This window comes from Colobus angolensis, unplaced genomic scaffold (assembly GCF_000951035.1).
Source record: "Colobus angolensis palliatus isolate OR3802 unplaced genomic scaffold, Cang.pa_1.0 Scaffold270, whole genome shotgun sequence".
Taxonomy (NCBI): domain Eukaryota; kingdom Metazoa; phylum Chordata; class Mammalia; order Primates; family Cercopithecidae; genus Colobus; species Colobus angolensis.
The window spans coordinates 3,127,196-3,149,510 of NW_012115933.1; the positions used below are offsets into that span (position 1 = coordinate 3,127,196).

The 22,315-nt window shown below is 40.3% G+C and overlaps 1 protein-coding gene across 3 annotated transcripts in view; it reads left to right on the forward strand.

Moving 5' to 3' along the window:
- PANK1 (pantothenate kinase 1) overlaps window positions 1–22,315 on the forward strand; it is a 63,503-nt gene that overhangs the window by 15,411 nt on the left and 25,777 nt on the right. For all 3 annotated transcript variants that reach the window (XM_011947858.1, XM_011947859.1, XM_011947860.1), the window contains one exon: window positions 17,741–18,093. In XM_011947858.1, the coding sequence (XP_011803248.1) occupies window positions 17,741–18,093 (353 nt within the window). The remainder of the gene's footprint in view (window positions 1–17,740; window positions 18,094–22,315) is intronic.

The window sequence follows — 22,315 nt, forward strand, 5'->3', positions numbered from 1 at the left end:
TTTGTTTGATTTTTATATGTGTTGCAAGCAAAGTGTTAGATATTTTTAGTATTCAGCAAGAAGCTGAAACATTTTCAGTAAATCTTTTCAAGCTGCTGAATCAGTTTTGATTCAAGAAATCTCTGAGATTGCAAAGGAAGCTGTTCAAAAGAACAGTTATGATTTGCAGCTGCTCTCTCTGATTCAAACTTTCTTCAAAATTGTGTGATCCAAATAAAGTACAGAAATAAATGGGTGAAGTTCATGAAACTGCAGCTATCATCCATAAGTGACAGTATCCAGCCTTTATGTTGAACAAGCATCACTGTTCTCATTAATTAACTTTACATTAGATGTGACGTGATTTGTAAAATGAGACAATGCAAATAAGATGTCGCTTTTATCTCTTTCATATCTGGGATTAGAATTAAGATGGAACTTTTAAAAGTTCCAACGCTAAAGAATTTGAAAAAAATCTCACTCTTAATGGTATGGAAGAACACTATGCCCCCAAACTAAATGGTCCCAGGCGAATAAAATATTTTGAATGTTCATATTTATATTTTATAAAGTTTTAATCCCTTTTCTTAGTCAGATATTACATCTAGCTGTGCCTTTGATAAAAATTATTATGGTAAAAAAAAAATTCACTTGTAGCTACAAGGCCTGTCACTTCTAACTACAATGCCTATAACCCCAGGGGATGCCAGTGATAACCCTGAAGACAGCTGAGCACTGGACGGAAGCAAACACTTCTGAGTGATCAAAATCAGTGTTGGGGGCGCGGTAGCTCACGCCTGTAATCCCAGCACTTTGGGAGGCCGAGATGGGTGGATCACAAGGTCAGGAGATCGAGACAATCCTGGCTAACACAGTGAAACCCCGTCTCTACTAAAAATACAAAAAAAAAAAATTAACCGGGCATGGTGGTGGGCACCTGTAGTCCCAGCTACTCAGGAGGCTGAGGCAGGAGAATGGCATGAACCCGAGAGGCGGAACTTGCAGTGAGCCAAGATTGCACCACTGCCCTGCAGCCTGGGCCACAGAGCGAGACTCCGTCTCAAAAAAATTTAAAAAACAAAAATCAGTGTTGGGAAGTAGATAAAGTCAGAGATGCTCATGCATCTTACACTTGAGAGTGGTTCCTGTGCTCTCCCTCAGAATCTATGTACTCTTCTTTTTTAATTTTAATTTTTACATTGACAAATAATAACTGTACATGCAGTTTCAACAGATTTGCTTTCCTGGTTTCTCTGCATTCAGACACAGCAGGTTCTGGATAGATATATTACAGTAACACTGACAGCAGTGAGAAATTAACAGCTTTAGCCCAAAAGCAAGACATAGAAAACTATAATAGAGACAAAAGATTCAAACCATAGCACCCAGGGAAGCTCAAGTTTACATGATTCCTGAGGACATCAGTGTACAGTGAGCACAATAATTGATTCTCATTTGACCGTGAATCATCAAGAAGACCTCAAATGTCATTCCGTCTGTTTTGTTTAAGAATATGGGGAAGTGGGTTGTGCATTTTAGAAAGATTATCTTCAAGAACTAATATAATTGGCATTTATATTTTTTAAATGTATCTTGAAATGAGAAAATTAAGATATAATTCACATACACTATACAATTCATCCATTTAGAGGATGCAATTCTATGGTTTTTAGTGTATTCATAGAGTTGTACAACTATCACAATGAACTTTAGAATATTTTATCCCCTCCCAGAAAATTATTAGCAGTCACTCCTCTTTTTCCCTCACAATCCCCAACCCTAGGCAACTAATCTATTTTCTGTCTCTAGAGTTTTGCTTATTCTGGACATTTCAAATGAGTAAAGTCGTATCATAGATGATTTTTTCTGATTGACAGCTTTCACTTAGCGTAGTGTTTTCAGGATTCATCCATGTTGTAGTATGTATCAGTATTTTGTCCCTTTTTGTTGCCAGATAATATTTTATGGGTTGGATTTATCACATTATTTATCCATGTTCATCTGTTGATGAACATTTGGGTTGTTTCTACCTTTTGGCTATTGTGAATAATGCAGCTATAAACATTCATGTAAGGTATTTGTGTGGACATGAGTTTTCATTTCTCTTGGGTATATATACCTAGTACTAGAATTGCTAGATCATATAGTAACTCTTTGTTTAACCTCTTGCAGAACTGCCAGTTTTCTGAAGTGACTATACTATTTAGCATTTCCACTAGTGGTATGTGAGGATTCCCATTTCTCCACATCTTCATAATACTTGTTGTTTTCAATTTTTCAAAACTTATAATCTTAGTGGGTTTTAAGTCGTATCTCATTGTGGTTTTGATGTGCTTTTCCCTAATAGCCAATGATGTTGAGCATCCTTTCATTTGCCTGTTGTGGGCCACAGCTCTTATATCCTCCAACACTAATATCTTATTATTTTAAACCTTGTATAAGTTTTAGTCTCATATCTAGTGAAATTACAAGTTTCTTTGATGGCTAGGGAATGTCAGACTTGACTTTGTGATAGTTACTATGCTTAGGAGGGTGCCCTACATAGAGCTACCATTAGTGAATATTAAAGGATTGTTTTAATTAAGTCATGTCTGATTTTAGGACAATGTGGATTTCACTCACAGCAGAGTTTTCACTCCTTCCCAGACTGTTCTCAATTAATGACCAGTTTTTGTGGACTAGAATGTAACTGCCAAGGGGGCTGGCTCATTGCTGCATCCTGACTCTATTTAGCAAAGTGCCTCACACTGTCTTAGGAACAAAATAAATATCTGTCCAATCGATGAATGAATAAGCCCAAACGATTTTCCCTCAGTATCCATTTTGTTGGTTCCAGGACCCCCATGGGTACCAAAATCCTCAGATGCCCAACTCCCTTGTATAAAATGGCGTAGTATTTGCCTGTAATCTATGCATATCATCCCATATACTTTAAATCATCTCTAGATGATTTAATACCTACTACAATGCCTGCATGTCACTTTATTCACATGGATTCTTTATAGCACCAGCACGTGGCAGATTTAAGTTTTGCTTTTTGGAACTTCATGGAATTTTTTTTTTTCAAATATTTTCAGTCTGCAGTTGGTTGAATCCGTGATTGGAGCCACAGATATGAAGGAGTGACTGTAGTTGGTCTCAGATTATTTAAAGCAGGTGTTTTTGTCAGCTTGCATTGCCATGTGAGCAGTTGGCATACCTTTCCTCAGTCCTCTGCCCCCCAGCTCAACTTCAAAGATTTGCCAGACATTCACAGTTAAGAAATAAATGAACAAGACCCATTTCTAGTAGACCTGTTGTTCCACCTGGTTGTGCCACCCAGCAATGCTGTTCTCCCTGAAGCCTCTTTAATTAACCACACTCTGGTATTAAATTGTCAATAGTATCCCTAGAGTATGCAATCACGCTCTGGTGACTTGTCAAGACAGAAAGCTAAACCTCTTGGGTGGTTTAAATGGGGATTTGTTTAAGCAGGTAATGAGATTACCATCTTGAGCCTTAGTGCTGGGCATTAGGAGGTTGAAGGAGCCATTCCTGGGTGGATGCTGTGCTCAGCTCTGGTTGCTGAAATGATCACATTGGAGACAGCCACACAGACGCATGGTGGTCATGTCCCTTGGCACACCTGCATGGTCAAAACCGTGGAGGCTTCTTTTTTGTCCAGGGACTACTTCTGATGAAGAAAGTGGCATAATTAAAGTGGAGGACCACACAGAAAGTTGATACTTATCTTCTGTTGCCTCTAGATTGGGCAGAACTGGCAGCTTCTTGGTGAGAAATAGGGGTGATGACTGTAGCTGTCTGTAAGTGTATTTTCCTCCCACTTCCTCTGGACAGCGTGAAAATGTAACTTTGGAATGGGAAACAAATTTCATCTGCCTACCATTTCCTCTCCTTAACACCTGAAGCAGAAATACACATCTTGACTATAGGCATGAAGGGGAAAAGATGAGCTCACTGGTCCCTAGAGTGACACTCATCTTTCTCTCTGATTTTCCTGTATGGATGGCATGGAGAGGTTTCAGGACCTTGGGAAAGAAACCGCTCTCACTGAGCTACTCAGGGACTTAAGGAAGAGACTGAAGGAAAACAAATTTTTATTAACTTCATGGATTTGACATTTTTTGGGTCTCCTCATCTCTAGCTTCATCTTATTCCTGCTTCCTCCTGGCCCAGATCCAAGCTAAGAATACACTTCATGGTGCTATCAGAATGACATGGCTTCCTTTGCCCCTGCAAGAGCTTTTTTTTTTTCTTCTCAACCTAAAAAATAAAATAAAAGCAACATAGCTTTCATGTTGCTGTTTCTATTTGTTGTTCTAATTTCACATGGTTGTCTGTGTCAAGGTCAGCCACGTGGGTTGCAAATCAAAGAATGTCTGTCTGCGTGACCTAAATACGTGAGTACTGTTGTCAGAGCTAACCTCTTGATGGAGGAGTGCGTGCTTACTTTTAAGGTGGCAGTCGGGGGGAGAGAGGAGCCCATCTAGGGAATTTAATTATATGTGGAATGTTTCTAAACCACAGCCATGGGGTTTAGTCATGGCTAGTACTTCAAAAACTATATTTAAATTTTGAAAATCACCTATGGCACTCATGCTATAAATTGCCAGTAAGTAATTTCATTAACAAGCAATTAGATGTGTCTGGGAATGGGAACATCTGCCAGTTGGTGGCTGTGCATTGCCCTCAGCTGTCTGCCTCAGAGTTCTGCCCTCAGTTTCAAGCAAGAGCTACTCCTTCAAACTACAGTTTCTCACTTTTAAAACGTAGTCCAAGCTGGGCATGGTGGCTCATGCCTGTAATTCCAGCACTTTGGGAGGCTGAGGAGGAGAAGCACTTGAGCCCAGGAGTTCAAGGCCTGCCTGGGCAACATGGCTAAACCCTGTCTCTACCAAAAAAATGTAAAAATTAGCCGGAAGTGGTAGTGCACACCTATAGTCCTAGCTACTCAGGACGCTGAAGTGGGGGGAACAGTTGAGCCTGGGAAGTAGAGGCTGCAGTGAGCTGTGATAACACCACTACACTGCAGCCTGGGCAACAGAGTGAGGACCCATCCCAAAAAAACAAACAAACAAATGTAGTCCAGCTACTTACAGTGTTCATTTTGATTCAACTGGAATAGTAGTTCTGAACTTGACGAGTGAGAATTACAGGGACCCCTTGTTGAAAGCATTTTCTGGGACGTGACTGCTATCCCACTGAATCAGAATCTCTAGGTGATGTCCTTGGAGTCTGTATTTTTAACAAGTGCCTTAGGTGACTTTTTATGATTAGGCAAATTTGAGAAACCATGTGGTTAAATGTGGCCAGTCATTTAAAAAAATAAATATAACTAAAACTTTGACTTTAAAATTTAGTTGCACTAAATAGTAAAATTAAAGTTGCTTTATGGAAATGTGATTGTAAACAAGTCACAGAGACCAGGTTCAAATTGCAAGTGCAAAATGGATGATGGTATGGTATCATGCCAGTTTTAACCTGAAGATGGGTGTGGAGCAAAATGTAGAGGATGCCTTTTATGGGCCTAGGGACTTTTGCCTTCATGGGTCCCCTTCCTCCATAAAAAATAAATAAAAATTATATTTTATTATTGTTGACATAAAGATGAATGTATTAATATTATATAGTAAATTATATTTTCCTTAACCTAAAAGTTCATATATTTTCTTCTGATTTTAAAATAAATTAAACTATTTCATGGGTGCCTAAAAGTATGGCAGGTCCTAGCCACTATGCCTCTTGAGCCTAACAGATGGGTTAACCCTGAGCAGCAGCGGTGATGAAATTCAGACCTAAGTCTCTGTGTGACTCCAATAATAATACTTCTACATGCCTCGGAAGTTCTGGAAGGAATTCTTGCTGTTCTCCTTTTTCCTCTCAAATACTAGAATATGATGAGCCCGTGTCTGGGTGAGAGGAGAAAGTTGATAGGAATCTGGGGCTGTGCCAGTTGAATAAAGATTATTGTTACACGAGGTTGTGACTGTACACTTTCCCACAGCGATTCCATCCCACAAACATGTGTGTGTCCTCTTCAGTGTAAGTTTAACATACAGTTTTTGCTGAGTTTAACATGCAGTTTTTGCCGTGGCAGTGGTGCAGTGGGTGAATCAGCCTCTTTCCACCCTGAGGGAACCCTCATGGTATCGAGCATCTAACAGGCTGAACAACTTTGCTCTTGGGAGTTGGGCTTACCCCTGCCATTCTTGATGACTTGTGTTCAGTGGATTTTGATAATTGGTTTGATATGGGCAGGCTGTTGCATGAGAAGAGAAGGAACTATTGTTGAGTTAGGGAATGAAGGCATACTAAGCAAAGTTAAAACAATTTCGTCTTCTTTTGCATCATTACAGAGAAGTTTTTAAGAATTTAAAAATAGCTCTGATTATGAAGTTCAAGTGTGTTGATTATTATAAAAAAAAAAAAAAAAGGCCCAGCGCAGTGGCTAACACCTGTAATCCCAGCACTTTGGGAGGCCAAGGCGGGAGAATCACGAGGTCAGGAGATCGAGACCATCTTGGTTAACACAGTGAAACCTTGTCTCTACTAAAAAAAAAAAAAAAAATTAGCCAGGCATGGTGGCGGGTGCCTGTAGTCCCAGCTACTCAGGAGGCTGAGGCAGGAGAGTGGTGTGAACCCAGGAGGCAGAGCTTGCAGTGAGCCGAGATCACACCACTGCACTCCAGCCTGGGCGACAGAACGAGACTGTCTCAAAAAAAAAAAAAAAAAAGGTGGCAGAAGAGCCAGAGGAAGAAAAAAACATCACTCCAATCCATGATCCAGCTATTAATATTTTGGTCTGAAGTTTGTAGTCTTTTTGTGTGTGTGTGTGTCCAAATCGCCATTTAATTTTTAAACAAAATTATAACCACATGAAATGTACCATTTAATCCCGGCCCTTTTCACCTAATGATAGATAATGAACATTTGTCTCACATCATTAAATGATGTCCTACAAAGTGATTTTAATGGTGGTGTGCTATCTTTTGTGTTAATCAATAATTATTTATTTAATCAGCCCTCTGTTTTTGGACAATAAATTAGTTTTCTTATTATAAATACAACTTCAATATTTTCAGTATTTTTTAAAGCTAAATTTTTGGATGCACATGTAATTTCTTTTAGGGTAAAATAGAACCAACATACCAAAGTGTATAGGAATCCGGAGTTTTTTAATATATATTTCCAAATAAACCCATAGAAAGATTATACCAGTTTACATTCCCAGTGGTAGTATATGAGCTTGTACCCTTGCCAACACTGGGTAATTACCTTATAACTAAAATTCAAACTAAGGAAATCTGGTACACATTAATTTGAAAGAACCCATGATTCAAATTTCTTTTCATAGAGTATTTAATGTTCAACAGATTGCTCTGTGTGCAATAATTACAGGTTTCTTTACAGTATTAGGGAAACACTTTTATTAAATTTTATATTCACTAGTTTCTTCAAGGTCCTTAAATAGTTATTAGGTTTTCAACTGTGTTTCATGCTATTAAAAGTATGGTTTTCGAGGTCTTTGCATATGTATATTTAGGATGATAGAATGTGAGAACTAGACAGGACTTTAGTGATAGGTTAATTGACCCCCATTTAAAGACTAGTAAATGGGCCAGACGGAGTGGCTCATGCCTGTAATCCCAGCACTTTGGGAGGCCAAGGCAAGTGGATCACTTGAGGTCAGGAGTTCAAGACCAGTCTGGCCAACATGGCAAAATCCCATCTCTCCTAAAACTACAAAACTTAGCAAGGTGTGGTGACACACCCCTCTAATCCCAGCTACTCAGGAGGCTGAGACAGGAGAATTGCTTGAACACAGGAGGTTGAGGTTGCAGTGAGCCAAGATCTTGCCATTGCATTCCAGCCTAGGCCTCAGAGTGAGACTCCATCCCCCCAAAAGTAAAAATAAAGACTAGTAAATGGCTCAAGTAAGAAACTTGCCCATACAAATTCTGACTGTTGGAATATTCTTGGTTGTAAGCAACAGACACCTCACCTCAGACCAACCTACCAAAATGGGGATTTATGGGTTCATGAAACTGAAAATGGGCTTAGATACCTATTGTGACTAACCTTGGACAATTCCTTGATCTTTCTAAGTCTCGGTTTTCTTATTTGTAAACAGGATGTTGGACCCAACCTAAGGTTCCTTCCACCTCTTAACATTAAATGTTTCTGTGAATATATTATCAAATAATTTTGTTATACTGTCAACCAAATTTGTACGTGGTGAAAGGAAGGTTAGTCCTCAGAGATAGGAAATTTTTAAAGACATAATTTATTACACAATTAGATTTAACAAGGATTTTTATTTATTTATTTATTTATTTATTTATTGAGACAGAGTTTGTACTCTTATTGCCCAGGCTGGAGTGCAGTAGCATGATCTCGGCTCACTGCAGCCTCTGCCATCTGGGTTCAAGCAATTCTTCTGCCTCAGCCTCCTGAGTAGCTAGGATTACAGGCATGTGCCACCACACCAGGCTAATTTTGTATTTTTAGTAGAGACAGGGTTTCTCGATCTCCTGACCTCGTGATCCGCCCATCTCAGCCTCCCAAAGTGCTGGGATTACAGGCTTGAGCCACCGTGCCCGGCGAGACAGGGTTTCTCAACGTTGGTCAGGTTGGTCTCGAACTCCCAACCTCAGACGATCTGCCCATCTCGGCCTCCCAAAGTGCTGGGATTACAGGTGTGAGCCTCTGCACCCGGCCTTAACAAGGAATTTTTTTAAACTTGTGGACATCCTTAGGCAACTTGAACATAATTAATATTCATTTGGTGTAAAATATCTTTGGAGTGTATTGGGGGAACCAGACCCAATATTTCAACATAGATTCTTTTCTATTTTCCCTATGTGTTGGCTGGTCTGAGAAATAAAGAGAAAGAGTACAAAGAAAGAAATTTTACAGCTGGGCCTCTGGCAGTGGCATCACGTATTGGCAGGTTTTGTGATGCCCCCTGAGCAGCAAAACCAGCAAGTTTTTATTAGGGATTTCAAAAAGGGAGGGGGTACAAACAGGGAGCAAGTCACAAAGATCACATGCTTGAAAGGGCAAAAAAAGATCAAAAGAGCAGAGAGGCAGAGCAAGATCACAGGGCCAGGGTGAAATTAGAATTACTGATGAGGTTCCATGTCCTGCTGGGCACACATTGTCATTGATAAATATCTTAACAGGAAACAGGGTTTGAGAGCAGATAACCGGTCTGACTAGAATTCACCAGGCTGGAATTTCCTAATCTTGCTACAGGAGACCAGGGCATATTTCATCTCTTATCTTCAACCACATAAGGCAGACACTCCCAGAGTGGCCATTTTAGAGACTACCCCCTGGGAATGCATTCCTTTCCCAGGTTATTCCTTGCTGGGAAAAGAATTCAGCAATATTTCTCCTATTCACTTTCTGCAGGAAGAGAAATATGACTCTGTTCTGCCCAGCCCCTCAGGCAGTCACACCTTATGGTTATTTCCCTTGTTCCCTGAAAATCGCTGTTATCCTGTTCCTTTTTAGGATGCCCAGATTTCATATTGTTCAAACACACATGTTTTACAAACAATTTGTGCAGTTAATGCCATCATCACAGGGTCCTGAGGCGACATACGTCCTCAGCTTACAAAGATGACAGGATTAAGAGATTAAAGTAAAGACACATAGGAAATTATAAGAGTATTGATTGGGGAAGTGATAAATGTCCATGAAATCTTCACAGTTTATATTCAGAGATTGCAGTAAAGACAGGCATGAGAAATTATAAAAGTATTAATTTGGGGAACTCATAAATGTCCATGAAATCTTTACAATTTATGTTCTTCTGCCACGGCTTCAGCTGGTATCTCCATTTGGGGTCCCTGACTTCCCGCAACAGAAGTGGTTTAAAGCTTTTTTTCTGTTGATCACATGATCCTTAAACATCTTTCCCCCCTGTTGGTTTGCTTAACAAATCTTGACAAATACTGGAAAAAGAAATTTCAGTCCTGCTGCCCCCTATTCACAGTAATCACACATAACTCCAGCTTGGTAGAACCTTGAGAGAATTGTTACTCTCCATGGCAACAACTGACTGCTGAGTCAAATCCATGCCCACAGAAGCTCATCTTGAGCCCTTGGATGCCTGATTTACATTCAGGAAGACATTGGCATTAGGGAATCTCACCAGGAACACTTGTCCCTCACCAGGAACACTTCTTAAAGCTCTGCAGCTGGTTATAGAGAGACTGAGATATTACATTTAGTTTATACTGTGAAACCAAGAGGAGGTTGATTTTCTCATGCCACGCTCCCTTAGCTTTTTAAAATTTTTTTCTCGATTGATAGGAAATCTTTTCGGGTTTTTTTTCGCCTCATGGCTTTGCTCATTTAGGCTATTTGGAGTTCACTGTGTACCCTTGATAGCTACTGCAGGAAGCATAAATGACCCCCAGAGACTATTCTAGAATTCTGAAAAAGTCTTCAAGAAATAGGCTTTGTTTAAAACATCAACTACCAATAAAGTTTTAAAATGTTTTTGCCACAATATTTGAAATGCAGATTTATTTCAGTTTTAACTACTACCAGGTTGACAATCTTGGTTTGTATTTTAAGAAATTTTTAGAAGAAATAAATATAACAGGACCTATATACCTTTCTATCACTCAGCTACCACATGTTTGTGATCATGACAGTTCCTATATCTAGTTCTGCCAGAGAGGGAATTTTTCCAGCTTTAAAAACAGCAAAAGATTTTGATTTAGGGGTATGTTAGTCAGTATAGGCAAGGTTATTCTGCAGTAACAAATAACCTTCAAATCTCTGTGGCTTAAGTTCGGCCGGGCTCAAGCCTGTAATCCCAGCACTTTGGGAGGCCGAGACGGGCAGATCACAAGGTCAGGAGATCGAGACCATCCTGGCTAACACGGTGAAACCCCATCTCTACTAAAAAATACAAAAATCTAGCCGGGTGAGGTGGCGGGCGCCTGTAGTCCCAGCTACTGGGGAGGCTGAGGCAGGAGAATGGCATAAACCCGGGAGGCGGAGCTTGCCGTGAGCTGAGATCCGGCCACTGCACTCCAGCCTGGGCGACAGAGCGAGACTCCATCTCAAAAAAAAAAAAACAACAAAAGTTTATTTCTTACAGCACAAGTTCATTGAGAGGTGGCTGACTCATCTTTATTTTGAGACCCAGATAATAGAACCATTGTCTTAAATTTTGCTGGTTATGGTAACAGAAAGAATCTGGAAGGGTCTCACACTACCCAGAAGTATTCTTGCCTGAAAGTGATGTACACCATTTCCATTCACAACTTACCAGCTAGGTTAGGAACATTGCCCAGCTCAAGTATAAAATGGCCAAGAGTTGCATTCTGACCCCATGGACCTGGAAGGAAGAGACCAGAAATATTTGGCCAGCTGTACTAGTGATACAGGTTGCTCTTCTGGTTACCAGATATTTGTCTCACTCTCCCTCTTACAGGCAAAATACATTCATTCGTTCCCCAAAGGAAACTGACCCAAAGTTTCACCCAGCACAGTATCTGGATGATGCCTAATTTAGGCTCTTACTCAGGGGATGATACAAAGTCATTTCTACATCAACTCTGGATGGGGTTCCTCTTGATCTAGAGACTTCTGAATTAAAAGTGGCAAATTATCTGCTCTTCACCACCCCCCATCACATTGTATATTAGTATATAATGGTAAAACAAAGATTGGAAAATTAATCTATACTCCCATTCAGAAAGGGGGTGAATGGGAGATACCCAGCAGTCACTGGTGCTCAGTCATTCTAAAATGCTGAAGCAATTCTGAAATCCCTCTGGGCCCCCTGCCTTGTAGGTGAAGGGTCCTTTAGGGTTCTGATTCTTCTCCCTGGAAGAGCCTTCCCAGTCCATTGTTGTCTTCAGCCCTTGGCTCCACCCCTTGAGAGGTATCTTTTATTTCCCAGTAGACTCTTCGATTGCATCTAAAGTAAACACTGAAGAATATGCCTGTGTTAGAGACTGAGCAGCCTTCTCGGCTGCTTCCTGACTTTAGAGAGTTGAGGGCTCCAGAGGTTTTTTAGGTCTTGAACAGTTTTCCCAGCTGTTTTAGGTGTGAGTTTGCAGTTTCTTTGGCAGTACAATTATTTTTCAAAAGAAAATTGGTTTCTCATCTATTTTAGTCCAATTTATTTCCATATGCCAAGAGTTAAGCCCTCAATTCCTTCTAAGCATACTTGTATTTGCTTATTCCTTTGTGTTTTTGCTTCCATGCCTTTATTTATTGATAATGGCTTTGTTGAGAGAGCTACAAGTTTAGCATGTTTTCCCTTAAGCTATTCTAATTGAAAGAATTAACCAAGAAACCACAATGTCAACTGTATCTTTATTGGAGACATCTTAACCCTTTCAGAGTGTTAACAGTGGGGGTGGTAGCCATTCTATCTGTTGGGAGAGAGAAGCGGCTGCTTTTTCCAGTCATACAAGTGCAACTTAATGGACTCTGTTCCCTTTTCCTTCATGTATAAACCAGTCAATTACGAGCTCATCTCTCTCTTTTTTCATTACACCTTTTAAAATGCAGTCAATAGTAATCAATACATGCTACTAACATTAGACTTTCAAAGTCTTTCACTAGATCTGCTCATTCTTTAGGTGTATTATCTGCCTTCCAAGTTATCATACATGATCGTTTTACCAAATGCTGTGCCAGTCTCCAGAATCAATTTCTTCACTCCCTGCTGCTAAGCCACTACCACATTTTGTTGTGGTTAAAGCAGCACTTCACTTTACCAGTTGGAACAGGCCAGGTTCTTTTGCAGTGACAAACAACATCTTTTGCAGTAACAAACAACATCCAAATCTCAATGGTTTAACAGAACAAAGGTTTCTTTTGTGCTTATGCTCTATGTTCATTGTGGGTTAGCTGTCGCCTCACTTCAGGACCTAGGCTGACAGATCAGCCACTACCTGGAATGCTTCCCATCACCATAGCAGAGGGAAAGCTCAGGAGGGTCTCATGCCTGTAATTAAACGCTCTGGCCTGGAAGTAACAATGTATCTATCACCTTTGTCCACCACTAAAGTTTTCCTTCAACATTGTTTTTGAGTTCCTATCCAGTAAGATACTTCTTTTTTGAGATGGATTCTCGCTGTGTCACCCAGGTTGGAATGCAGTAAAGCAATCTCAGCTCACTGCAACTTTCACCTCCTGGGTTCAAGCGATTCTCCTGCCTCAGCCTCCCAAGTAGCTGGAACTACAGGCACCCACCAGCACGCCTAGCCAATTTTTGTATTTTAGTAGATAGGATTTCACTATGTTGGCCAGGATGGTCTCGAACTCCCGACTTCAAGATCCACCCGCCTCGGCCTCCCAAAGTGCTGGGATTACAGGCATGAACCACTGCGCCTGTCCTTTTTTTTTTTTAAGAGATGGATTTTCGCTATGCTGCGCAGGCCAGGGTGCAGTGACTATGCACAGGTATAGTCGTAGTACGCTACAACCTTGAACCCCTGGGTTCAAGAGATTCTCCTGCCTCAGCTGCTTGAGAAGCTGGGACTACAGGCAAACAGCTCTAAAATGCCTTTTGAGGTGTATAAATATAATTGATTTTCATAATGATGTGGTATTGCATCATATACATATGTCATATTTTGCTTACATATTGATGAACATCTAGATTGTTACCATTTTTTATTATTACAAATTGCTGCAGTGAACATTTTTGTTATGTCTCCTCATGCGCATGTACAGAATTTTCTCTAGGAATTAGTTCCTTTTATTTAAAATATGTTGATCAAAGATGGATGTACAGCCATTTTATCTGTAACACTTGGTTTTGTGAACATCAGTTTCCGGCTTCTACGCACCTCACCACAGCGAAAACCATTTTGAATGAGTGGGTCAGTTTATTTGTTTGCAAAAGTCTTCCTGTGAAGTTTGAGCCTGGTTCCCTGCTGTACGTTGTTGATGAACACTCTAGAAATATTTTTAAATGACATCTGGTTCAAAGAGGAGTAAGAGGTGAATACAAACTTCCTGTATCTAAAACCAACATCACTCCTCTTGGCAAACACAGAATAAGCTCTTATTAGTTGTTCAGCTGAATTGATCAAAGCATCTGGGTATCCTGGATTAAAGAAAACGTGAGTCATGGATCATAGCTGCACTAGGATGTTCTTCCTTCCCCTTCTTTCCTGTCTCCATCCACAGCTTGTGCATGGGAAGCTTAGGGTTAGGCAGATCTTGGTATCAGGAAGATGAATAAAATTGTACATTGAATGTGAGACAGTGTCCTGAAAAAGCAATGAATGTGACTAGAAGAGCATTAGATTTTTCATGAAGGTAAGAAATAAACATAGGTAGGCCGGGCGCGGTGGCTCAAGCCTGTAATCCCAGCACTTTGGGAGGCGGAGACGGGTGGATCACGAGGTCAGGAGATCAAGACCATCCTGGCTAACATGGTGAAACCCCGTCTCTACTAAAAAATACAAAAATCTAGCCAGGCGAGGTGGCAGGCGTCTGTAGTCCCAGCTATTTGGGAGCCTGAGGCGGGAGAATGGCGTAAACCCGGGAGGCAGAGCTTGCAGTGAGCTGAGATCCGGCCACTGCACTCCAGCCTGGGCGACAGAGCGAGACTTCGTCTCAAAAAAAAAAAAAAGAAATAAACATAGGTAAAGAAAAGCCAATTTCTTTTGCCACTTAAACCAATACTATAGTTCCTTTAAGAAGCTGAGGTGGGCAGATCACTTGAGTCCAGGAGTTCAAGACCAGCTTGGGCAACATGGTGAAACCCCAGAGATAAGATAATTCTTATCTCTCTTACCTTAATCCAAACTAATGATATAACATTTAGCTGAAATTTCAAAACTTTATGCTTTTTCCAATTGTTTTGTTGAGTTGCTAAGAAAAACTTTGAAATGGTTTCAGAATGAGCTGGAGATGAAGCAGGAAGAAGGAACCAGGGTTCTGAACAACATAAAATGTTCAGGCGTCACTACAGTGTTTTTAAAAGCGAGACCTTTTTTCAGTTACCTGTATTTACCAACATCCAACCACATGAAAGGTTATGTGCGGGCTCTTCCTTCCAGAAGTCTGACAGCAGCTGTACCTGGGCCAATTCTGCATTTCTGGTACAGAACTAGTTTGTTTTCTGGGGTTTACACAGCTTGTTCGGTTCTTGTTATGCCGAAGTATCTCCTATTTTTCATTACTGCGTAATTCTTTCTTTCTTTTTCTTATCTGCATGTACTGAAAGCTCTAAGTGTAAAATCCCTTTTCCTGGATCTCTAGCCACCACCTATACAACCTACTCATTCTGCCACTCCTATACATATTAACAACTGGGGGTCTTCTATGCTTTTCTGCAGGCTCATATAATCATGAACGTATTAGAGATTATGCTTCCTACCTTTTTTCTCTTCTCCCTTCCTTCCTTCTTCCTTCCTTCCTCCCTTCCTCTCCCTAAACCAAATAGACTTAAAAAGTTATTTACACTTGTAGGCATCTCTTGCTTTTCTTATTAACAGAAGATTGGGGAAATATTTCTAGCCTACTGGAATAGATTTCGTTCTTTTTTTGAGGATTGGGGGAGGTCTCACTCTGTCACCCAGGCTGGAGTGCAGTGGTGCAATCTCGGCTCGCTGCAACCTCTGCCTCCCTGGATCATGTGATCTTCCCACCTCAGCCTCCCAAGTAGCAGGGACTACAGGCGTGCACCACCATACCTGGCTGATTTTTGTATTTTGGTAGAGATGGGGTTTCGTCATGTTGCCCAGGCTGGTCTCAAACTCCTGAACTCAAGCAACCTGCCTGCCTCAGCCTCCCGAAGTGCTAGGATTACAGGTGTGAGCCACTGCACTTGGCCTCACTCTCTTTTTAATAGCTGCCTAATATTCTACAGTTTGGAAGTCATACATTTTATGGAACAGTTTCCCTGTTAAAGGACACTCATCTTGTTTCCAATTTGCCTTGGTTTTGTTTTTGTTTTTTGATTTGAGCATGATAAAAGATGCTGCAGTGAACATTCTTATGCCTATCCTGGAATTCTTGTGTTTTTTTTATGGCCCAGGAAAGGGCTTTGCTGAGTTAAAAATGCATGTGTACTTTCAATTGTAATAGCTGTTGTCAAAATATTTCCAAAATATTTCCCAGCAATGTTCCAAAATACCCTTCCCCCATCCTATCCATTGTAGGCATCTTCCCCGCTCTGATGAGAATGGATTGCAACTGCAGCACTGGTGGCATAGCCCAGGCATTTGTTAACATGCCATAGTATATTTCCGGGGAGTTTAAAACTCCACCCAAAAAAACTGTGGTCAGACTCTATATGATTTGGATTACTTGCAATTTTTCTTTTGTATTTCTTAAGGAATTCATGGAAAGTTGACAGCAGGGAAGAAATTCGAGATCATTTTAATGCAACCCATTCCTTTTACAGATAAGGAAATTAAAATCCAAAGAGGTGGAAGGAGTTACAGTGAGCTACTTACTGTCTGCTGCTTCAGGGAAGCAGATGTTCAGAATCCCAGTCTGGGGCTTTAACTATTATAACATGCTGCTCCTACACTGTGGCCCATGCTGACAGTGAGTTTTAGCAAATAAACCAACAGACTTCATCTGTGAGCTGAATCAACAAATGGGGATGACCAGTTTCCAGTTTTTTCATCTCCTGCTAGGACAAACGAGTTTCCCAACCTACACTGGTTGTGGAATTTGCTTTGTAAACGTCTGCAAAGAAAACAAGACATTTGTTAACTTGGTCTTGTCAGTGAAATTTGTTTCTTTTGAGGGCCTGGAATTTTATTTTTCTATAATGCTAGAGTGCCTGCTCAACAGGTGAGAAGCAGCTATCTTAGATCATAACCGAAATAACAATAGTGAGACAGAGGAAAGAAGATTTTGTTTACAGAAATGGTTTCCTGCTAGGCAGTCCTCCCTCAGCCCTCCTGAATTGAAAACTAAGTATTAGTAGAGGTGCCTAGAAAAAAGACCTTCTGTAGGGCCCACTGATGTTTCTGGCAGTGTAGAGAATTTGACAAGGGTTTATATGGATGTTCTCTAGGGCTGAAATAAAAGAAACTTGGAAGAAAGCCGTTTTTGCACCCTGAGTCTTTAAACTCAGTTTTAATATTACAGTTTCAGATTTTGCCAATGGATTCTGTGAGGGAAATAAAAAGGAAGACTCCAACCTTTGGGTTCCCATTTGGGTTTGCTCTGTGTTCATTGCAGAGCATTTGACAGCATGGCATTAACTTTCCAGGCTGTCTCTAAATAAAGTCAGACTGTTTAGGTAGCTCACCTCTGCTCATGTCAGCTCTTAACAATAAAGAGCTTTTATAACAATAAAAATCATCATGATGGAGATTCATGTTATCATAGATAAGCATCACAAGCACATTAAGTATACTTTCACCTGGAGGCATGCCTTTGTATTTCAGACCTGGCCATGGTTCCTCTGGTTTACTAGTTTGCAAGTCTGCAGATTGGAACCACTAGGGAACTTTTAAAAGATGTCTGGATACCACGCCTGAGTTAAACAGAATATGTGCGAGAGGAGGCCAGAAATTGAATATTAAAAGCTTCTGAGCTGATTCTAAAAGGCAGCCAGGTTGAGAACTTCTGAGCAGGCTATTTGGAATAGACAGTATGTCTCTGTTTAATGCAGAAAGAAATCAGATATAATGAATGTTAAATGTACATGTAGATATGACACCACTGCATTTGCTTATTTGATATTGAAAAACTGAGCACTTCTTTGCATGCGTAGCTTTCAGCAGCGCTCTTTCTTTCTGTCCTTTAGCATTCCCATGGTTTGGCATGGACATCGGTGGAACGCTGGTTAAATTGGTCTACTTCGAACCGAAGGATATTACAGCCGAAGAGGAGCAAGAGGAAGTAGAGAACCTAAAGAGCATCCGGAAGTATTTGACTTCTAATACTGCTTATGGGAAAACTGGGATCCGAGACGTCCACCTGGAACTGAAAAACCTGACCATGTGTGGACGCAAAGGGAACCTGCACTTCATCCGCTTTCCCAGCTGTGCTATGCACAGGTTCATTCAGATGGGCAGTGAGAAAAACTTCTCTAGCCTTCACACCACCCTGTGTGCCACGGGAGGCGGAGCTTTCAAGTTCGAAGAGGACTTCAGAATGGTAGGTCGGGTTTGTCTTTGTTAAAACAGCAAAACCTTTCACATGTCCATAATCACGGCCAGTCATACCTAAGAACCAGACTACTAGCCTTGGGACTCTGGACAAGCTTATGTCACCTCTCCGTGCCTCAGTTTTCTCACCTATACAAGAATAAAAACAACTCCTACCTCACAGGGTTCTTACATGTAGGATGAAATGAGATAATATGTACCTGGCACTTAGTGCTCAATATAGTTATCATCATCATCATTTCTATTACAATTATTGCTGGGTAATATGCTAAAGACAAGATGCTAAAATCCCTTCTGAAGTATTTCAGTTAGAATTATCCACAGACTTTTACTATATAATCATGATGCCAATTTTATGCATATATAAACAGAGACCCACGGGAAGGTTTCTATGACTCCTATCAAAAATGATTACTTCTATCTACGCATTTGCTCTCAAGTGCCTTTTTTCAGCATATGAATGCCATTCAGAAGTTTTGCTCACAAACAGAAGTGAAATCTGTAATATTATTTATCAGTGAATTCCTTCATTAGTGAATACCATTTAGGAAGTATAATTTTATACAGTAAGGATAAGATAATGCTGTATCCTGACTGGTAGTACATACCAACTGTACGTTGCTTATTTAGATTTAACAAATGAAGCTAAATGGAAGATGTGGATAGATAACATGCAGTCCAATGTTTCTCTTTTTTTTAGCATTCCTTTAACGTCTGCGCATTCCAATGTCTTCATTTTCTACTGTCAATATAATAATCTCCCTACTGTGTAGTCTTTATTTTATAAAGTGAGAATAAAGTGAAACAATAGATGTAGATATATCTTGGAAAGGAAGGGAAGAAAGCTAGATAAACAAAAGTGATTGAATATAGAAGAAGGAAGGGTTGGGAGATTTTAGGATTAGTGTTACTACAAAGTCGAACATATAGTGAGGTAAGTCATAAAACACATATTCTCAAAGCCTGTAGTACAAATTGCTGCCATTTTGTGCCCAACTAATTTAATCCAGTCTTGCTATAACGTCTGTCATTAATGAATCAGTGCACATTCATGATATTTAATAAAGCTATGAATGCAAATTTTACTTACAAAAGTAACCCCATTTACCTCATTGATTATAGTAAGTTTCTGTAAGAGCAGACAACAGAGTCCTAGAATAGTATCCTAAGTAAGACTAATTATCGGCCGGGCGCGGTGGTTCAAGCCTGTAATCACAGCACCTTGGGAGGCCGAGGCAGGCGGATCACGAAGTCAGGAGATCGAGACTATCCTGCCTAACACAGTGAAACCCCGTCTCTACTAAAAATACAAAAAAAAAAAAGAAAGAAAGAAATTAGCCGGGCTTGGTGGCGGTCGCCTGTAGTCCCAGCTACTCCGGAGGCTGAGGCGGGAGAATGGCGTGAACCTGGGAAGCGGAGCTTGCAGTGAGCCGAGATCACGCCGCTGGAGGTGACAGAGCGAGACTCCGTCTCAAAAGAAAAAAAAAAGAACTAATTATCTTCAGGTTTTGTTTTTTTCTTCTGTGTCCCCTCCTATTACCCATCAGTAGAGTTTGACTTGCCACTTACTTAAATGACCCATGGAATCCGTTTCTCACCAAAGAGGCTCATGATCAAAGAGTTTTAAAACTGAGACGTTTGAGATCCATGGAATTGAGAACTAAGTTTCAGTCCATAATGGAACCTGAATTCCAGTCCTGTTTGTACATTTCATCAGCTAGGTGACTGGGCAGGACCTGTCCCTCCTCTGGGCCTCATTTTGTCATCTGCAAAGAGGTGGGAGGAAGACTTCAGAACTGAAGGTGACCTCTGGAGGTGAGAAAGTGTAGCATTCTTGTGCTACATAGATAAGAAACTAAAGCTGCCAGAGAGATCAAAAGCTTCTAGCAATGCCACTTAGGTAAGAGCTGGGACTTGGACTCAATTCTGATTCATAAGGAAATGCTGATCCACTCTCATTGCTCTGAGCTCCTCAGGTCCCTAAAGGACACCCTATCTGTCCATTTGCACTGGAGAGCCTGAAGTGAACCAGAGTGACCCAGAGGATTTATGCAACCTCTGTCAATGCCTCCATCTCTCCCCTGGGGTAATGTATACCCTGGGAGAAAGTTACTCAATATGTGTTGGCCATGAGCAGGTGTATTTCTCAAGGTTCTAAGCTGAGAAAAGTCACATCTCATTACGACCAAGATAAAGAAGCCTCTCCTCCTTTGGACAGGCTTTTGAAGCCGAATGAGGAGACTGGAGTAGGGAGCAAGTATGTAGCATTTGTTAAATAGCCTGGCCAGGTTGGGCATCCATCTGTGAAAGAAGAGTCTATAAACTGCCTTCTGTATCCAGGATGAGTCTCAGCCAAAGTGAAGAAAGAATTGAAATAGATAGATCTTTTCCTATAGCCTGTTTGATATTATGTTAGTGATGTGCCTGAGTCTTTCCAAATTTTATGAGGATGAATAGGTGCTATCCTGCTTCCTAAGCATTCATTCACTCACTCAACAAATACTTTATCATGCACTTTCAATGCACCAAGTACTGTTATGAACAAAATAAAGCCCCTGCTCACTATGATCTTGTATTCTAGTGGGGGAAGACAGTCAATAATCAAATTAAAAAGAGAATATAGAGCGGGTGAAAGTGGCTCACGCCTGTAATCCCAGCACTTTGGAAGGTTGAGGCAGGTGGATTGCTTGAGGCTAGGAGTTTGAAACCAGCTTGACCAACATGGTGTAACCCTGTCTCTACTGAAAATACAAAAATAAGCCAGGCGAGTTGGCACACGCCTGTAATCCCAGCTCCTCAGGAGGCTGAGGCACGAGAATGTCTTTAACCTGAGAGGCCAAGGTTGCAGTGAACTGAGATCGCACTGTTGGACTCCAGCCTGGGTAACAGAGTAAGACACTGTCTCAAGAAGCAAAGTGAATATAGAATATATCAAATGGTGATGATTACTATGAATGGAGGGAAAAAACCAGGGCAAAGAAGATAGGGAGTGCTGGCAGGGTCTTTGTGTGACTAGGTTATGTTGGAGCAGAGACCTGAAGAAGTAAGACAGCAAATCATGCAAAGAAAGAGTGTGTTAAGCAGATGGAGCAGTGAGTGCTAAGGCCCTTAGTGTCCTAATAATCCAAGCTCTCCTCATTTCTAGAATAGAAAATCAAAGATGCTAACTTAATTGTAAAGGATCAATATGTACTACTGTACATATTCAAACAATTTGACAAATCATACAGAAGTACATCTACATACCTATAAAGTCCTGTTCTTGTTATTGCATAAAATCACTGTTTTTGGTATAACACAACTTTGCAGATAGGAGTTTGAAAAATCCATCTGTGTGATTTATTTGAGTGATTAGGGCTAGGTGAAAGATGTTCAACAGACAATATTATTCAATTGTTATATTTGAATAGTATTTTTAAAAAATATATAGTCTATGTACTTGAATCCTTAGATAATGTAACTATTCTTCATTCCATTTAAAATATACAAGAAAGATCTATAAAGCATGACACAATCATTAAATTAGCCCTGTGTAGAATACTCTCAGTTGAACAGATCTGCACTTTGTTCCTCCTTTTTCTTTCCTTCTTTTTTTTCTTTCCACCATCCCTCCCCTCCTTCTTTCCTTTCTTGTTTTCTTTTTTAACATTTTAGGATCATTGTCACAACCAAATTTTTGACTGGCAGAAATTAGCCTTCAAAATCAATGATTTATCACAATGGAACACAGAAGAAAAACTTAGCCTAACTTCAAATAAGCTAAGATGTTGATAAGCCAATGAGGAATTCCCACCATTTAAAAAGTGGCTTTCAAGATGGAGAACTCTGCACAACTGTGCACCAAGGCTCTGTAGGTTTCAGTGAATTTTGTGTTTATTCCCATTGTCTATATTCTGTGGGTTTTGTTTTAAATAACCTAGCAGAATATTTTATGTACAGATTCTAGTATTTTTATGCACAACCACACTTCTAACTTCAACAACTGTATTCTCAAGAATGCAAGGTATTTCTAACATCAGAAAATTTATTTTTCAAAAGTCATTAGTTCTGCCCATGTAGCTTTTCATTACAATACAGGCATATCTTGTTGTATTGCCTTTTGCTTTATTATGCTTCATTTTTTGCGCTTCACAGATATTGCATTTTTTACAAATTGAAGTTTTGTGGCAACCCTGCATTGGGCAAGTGTATTGGCACTATTTTTCCAATGG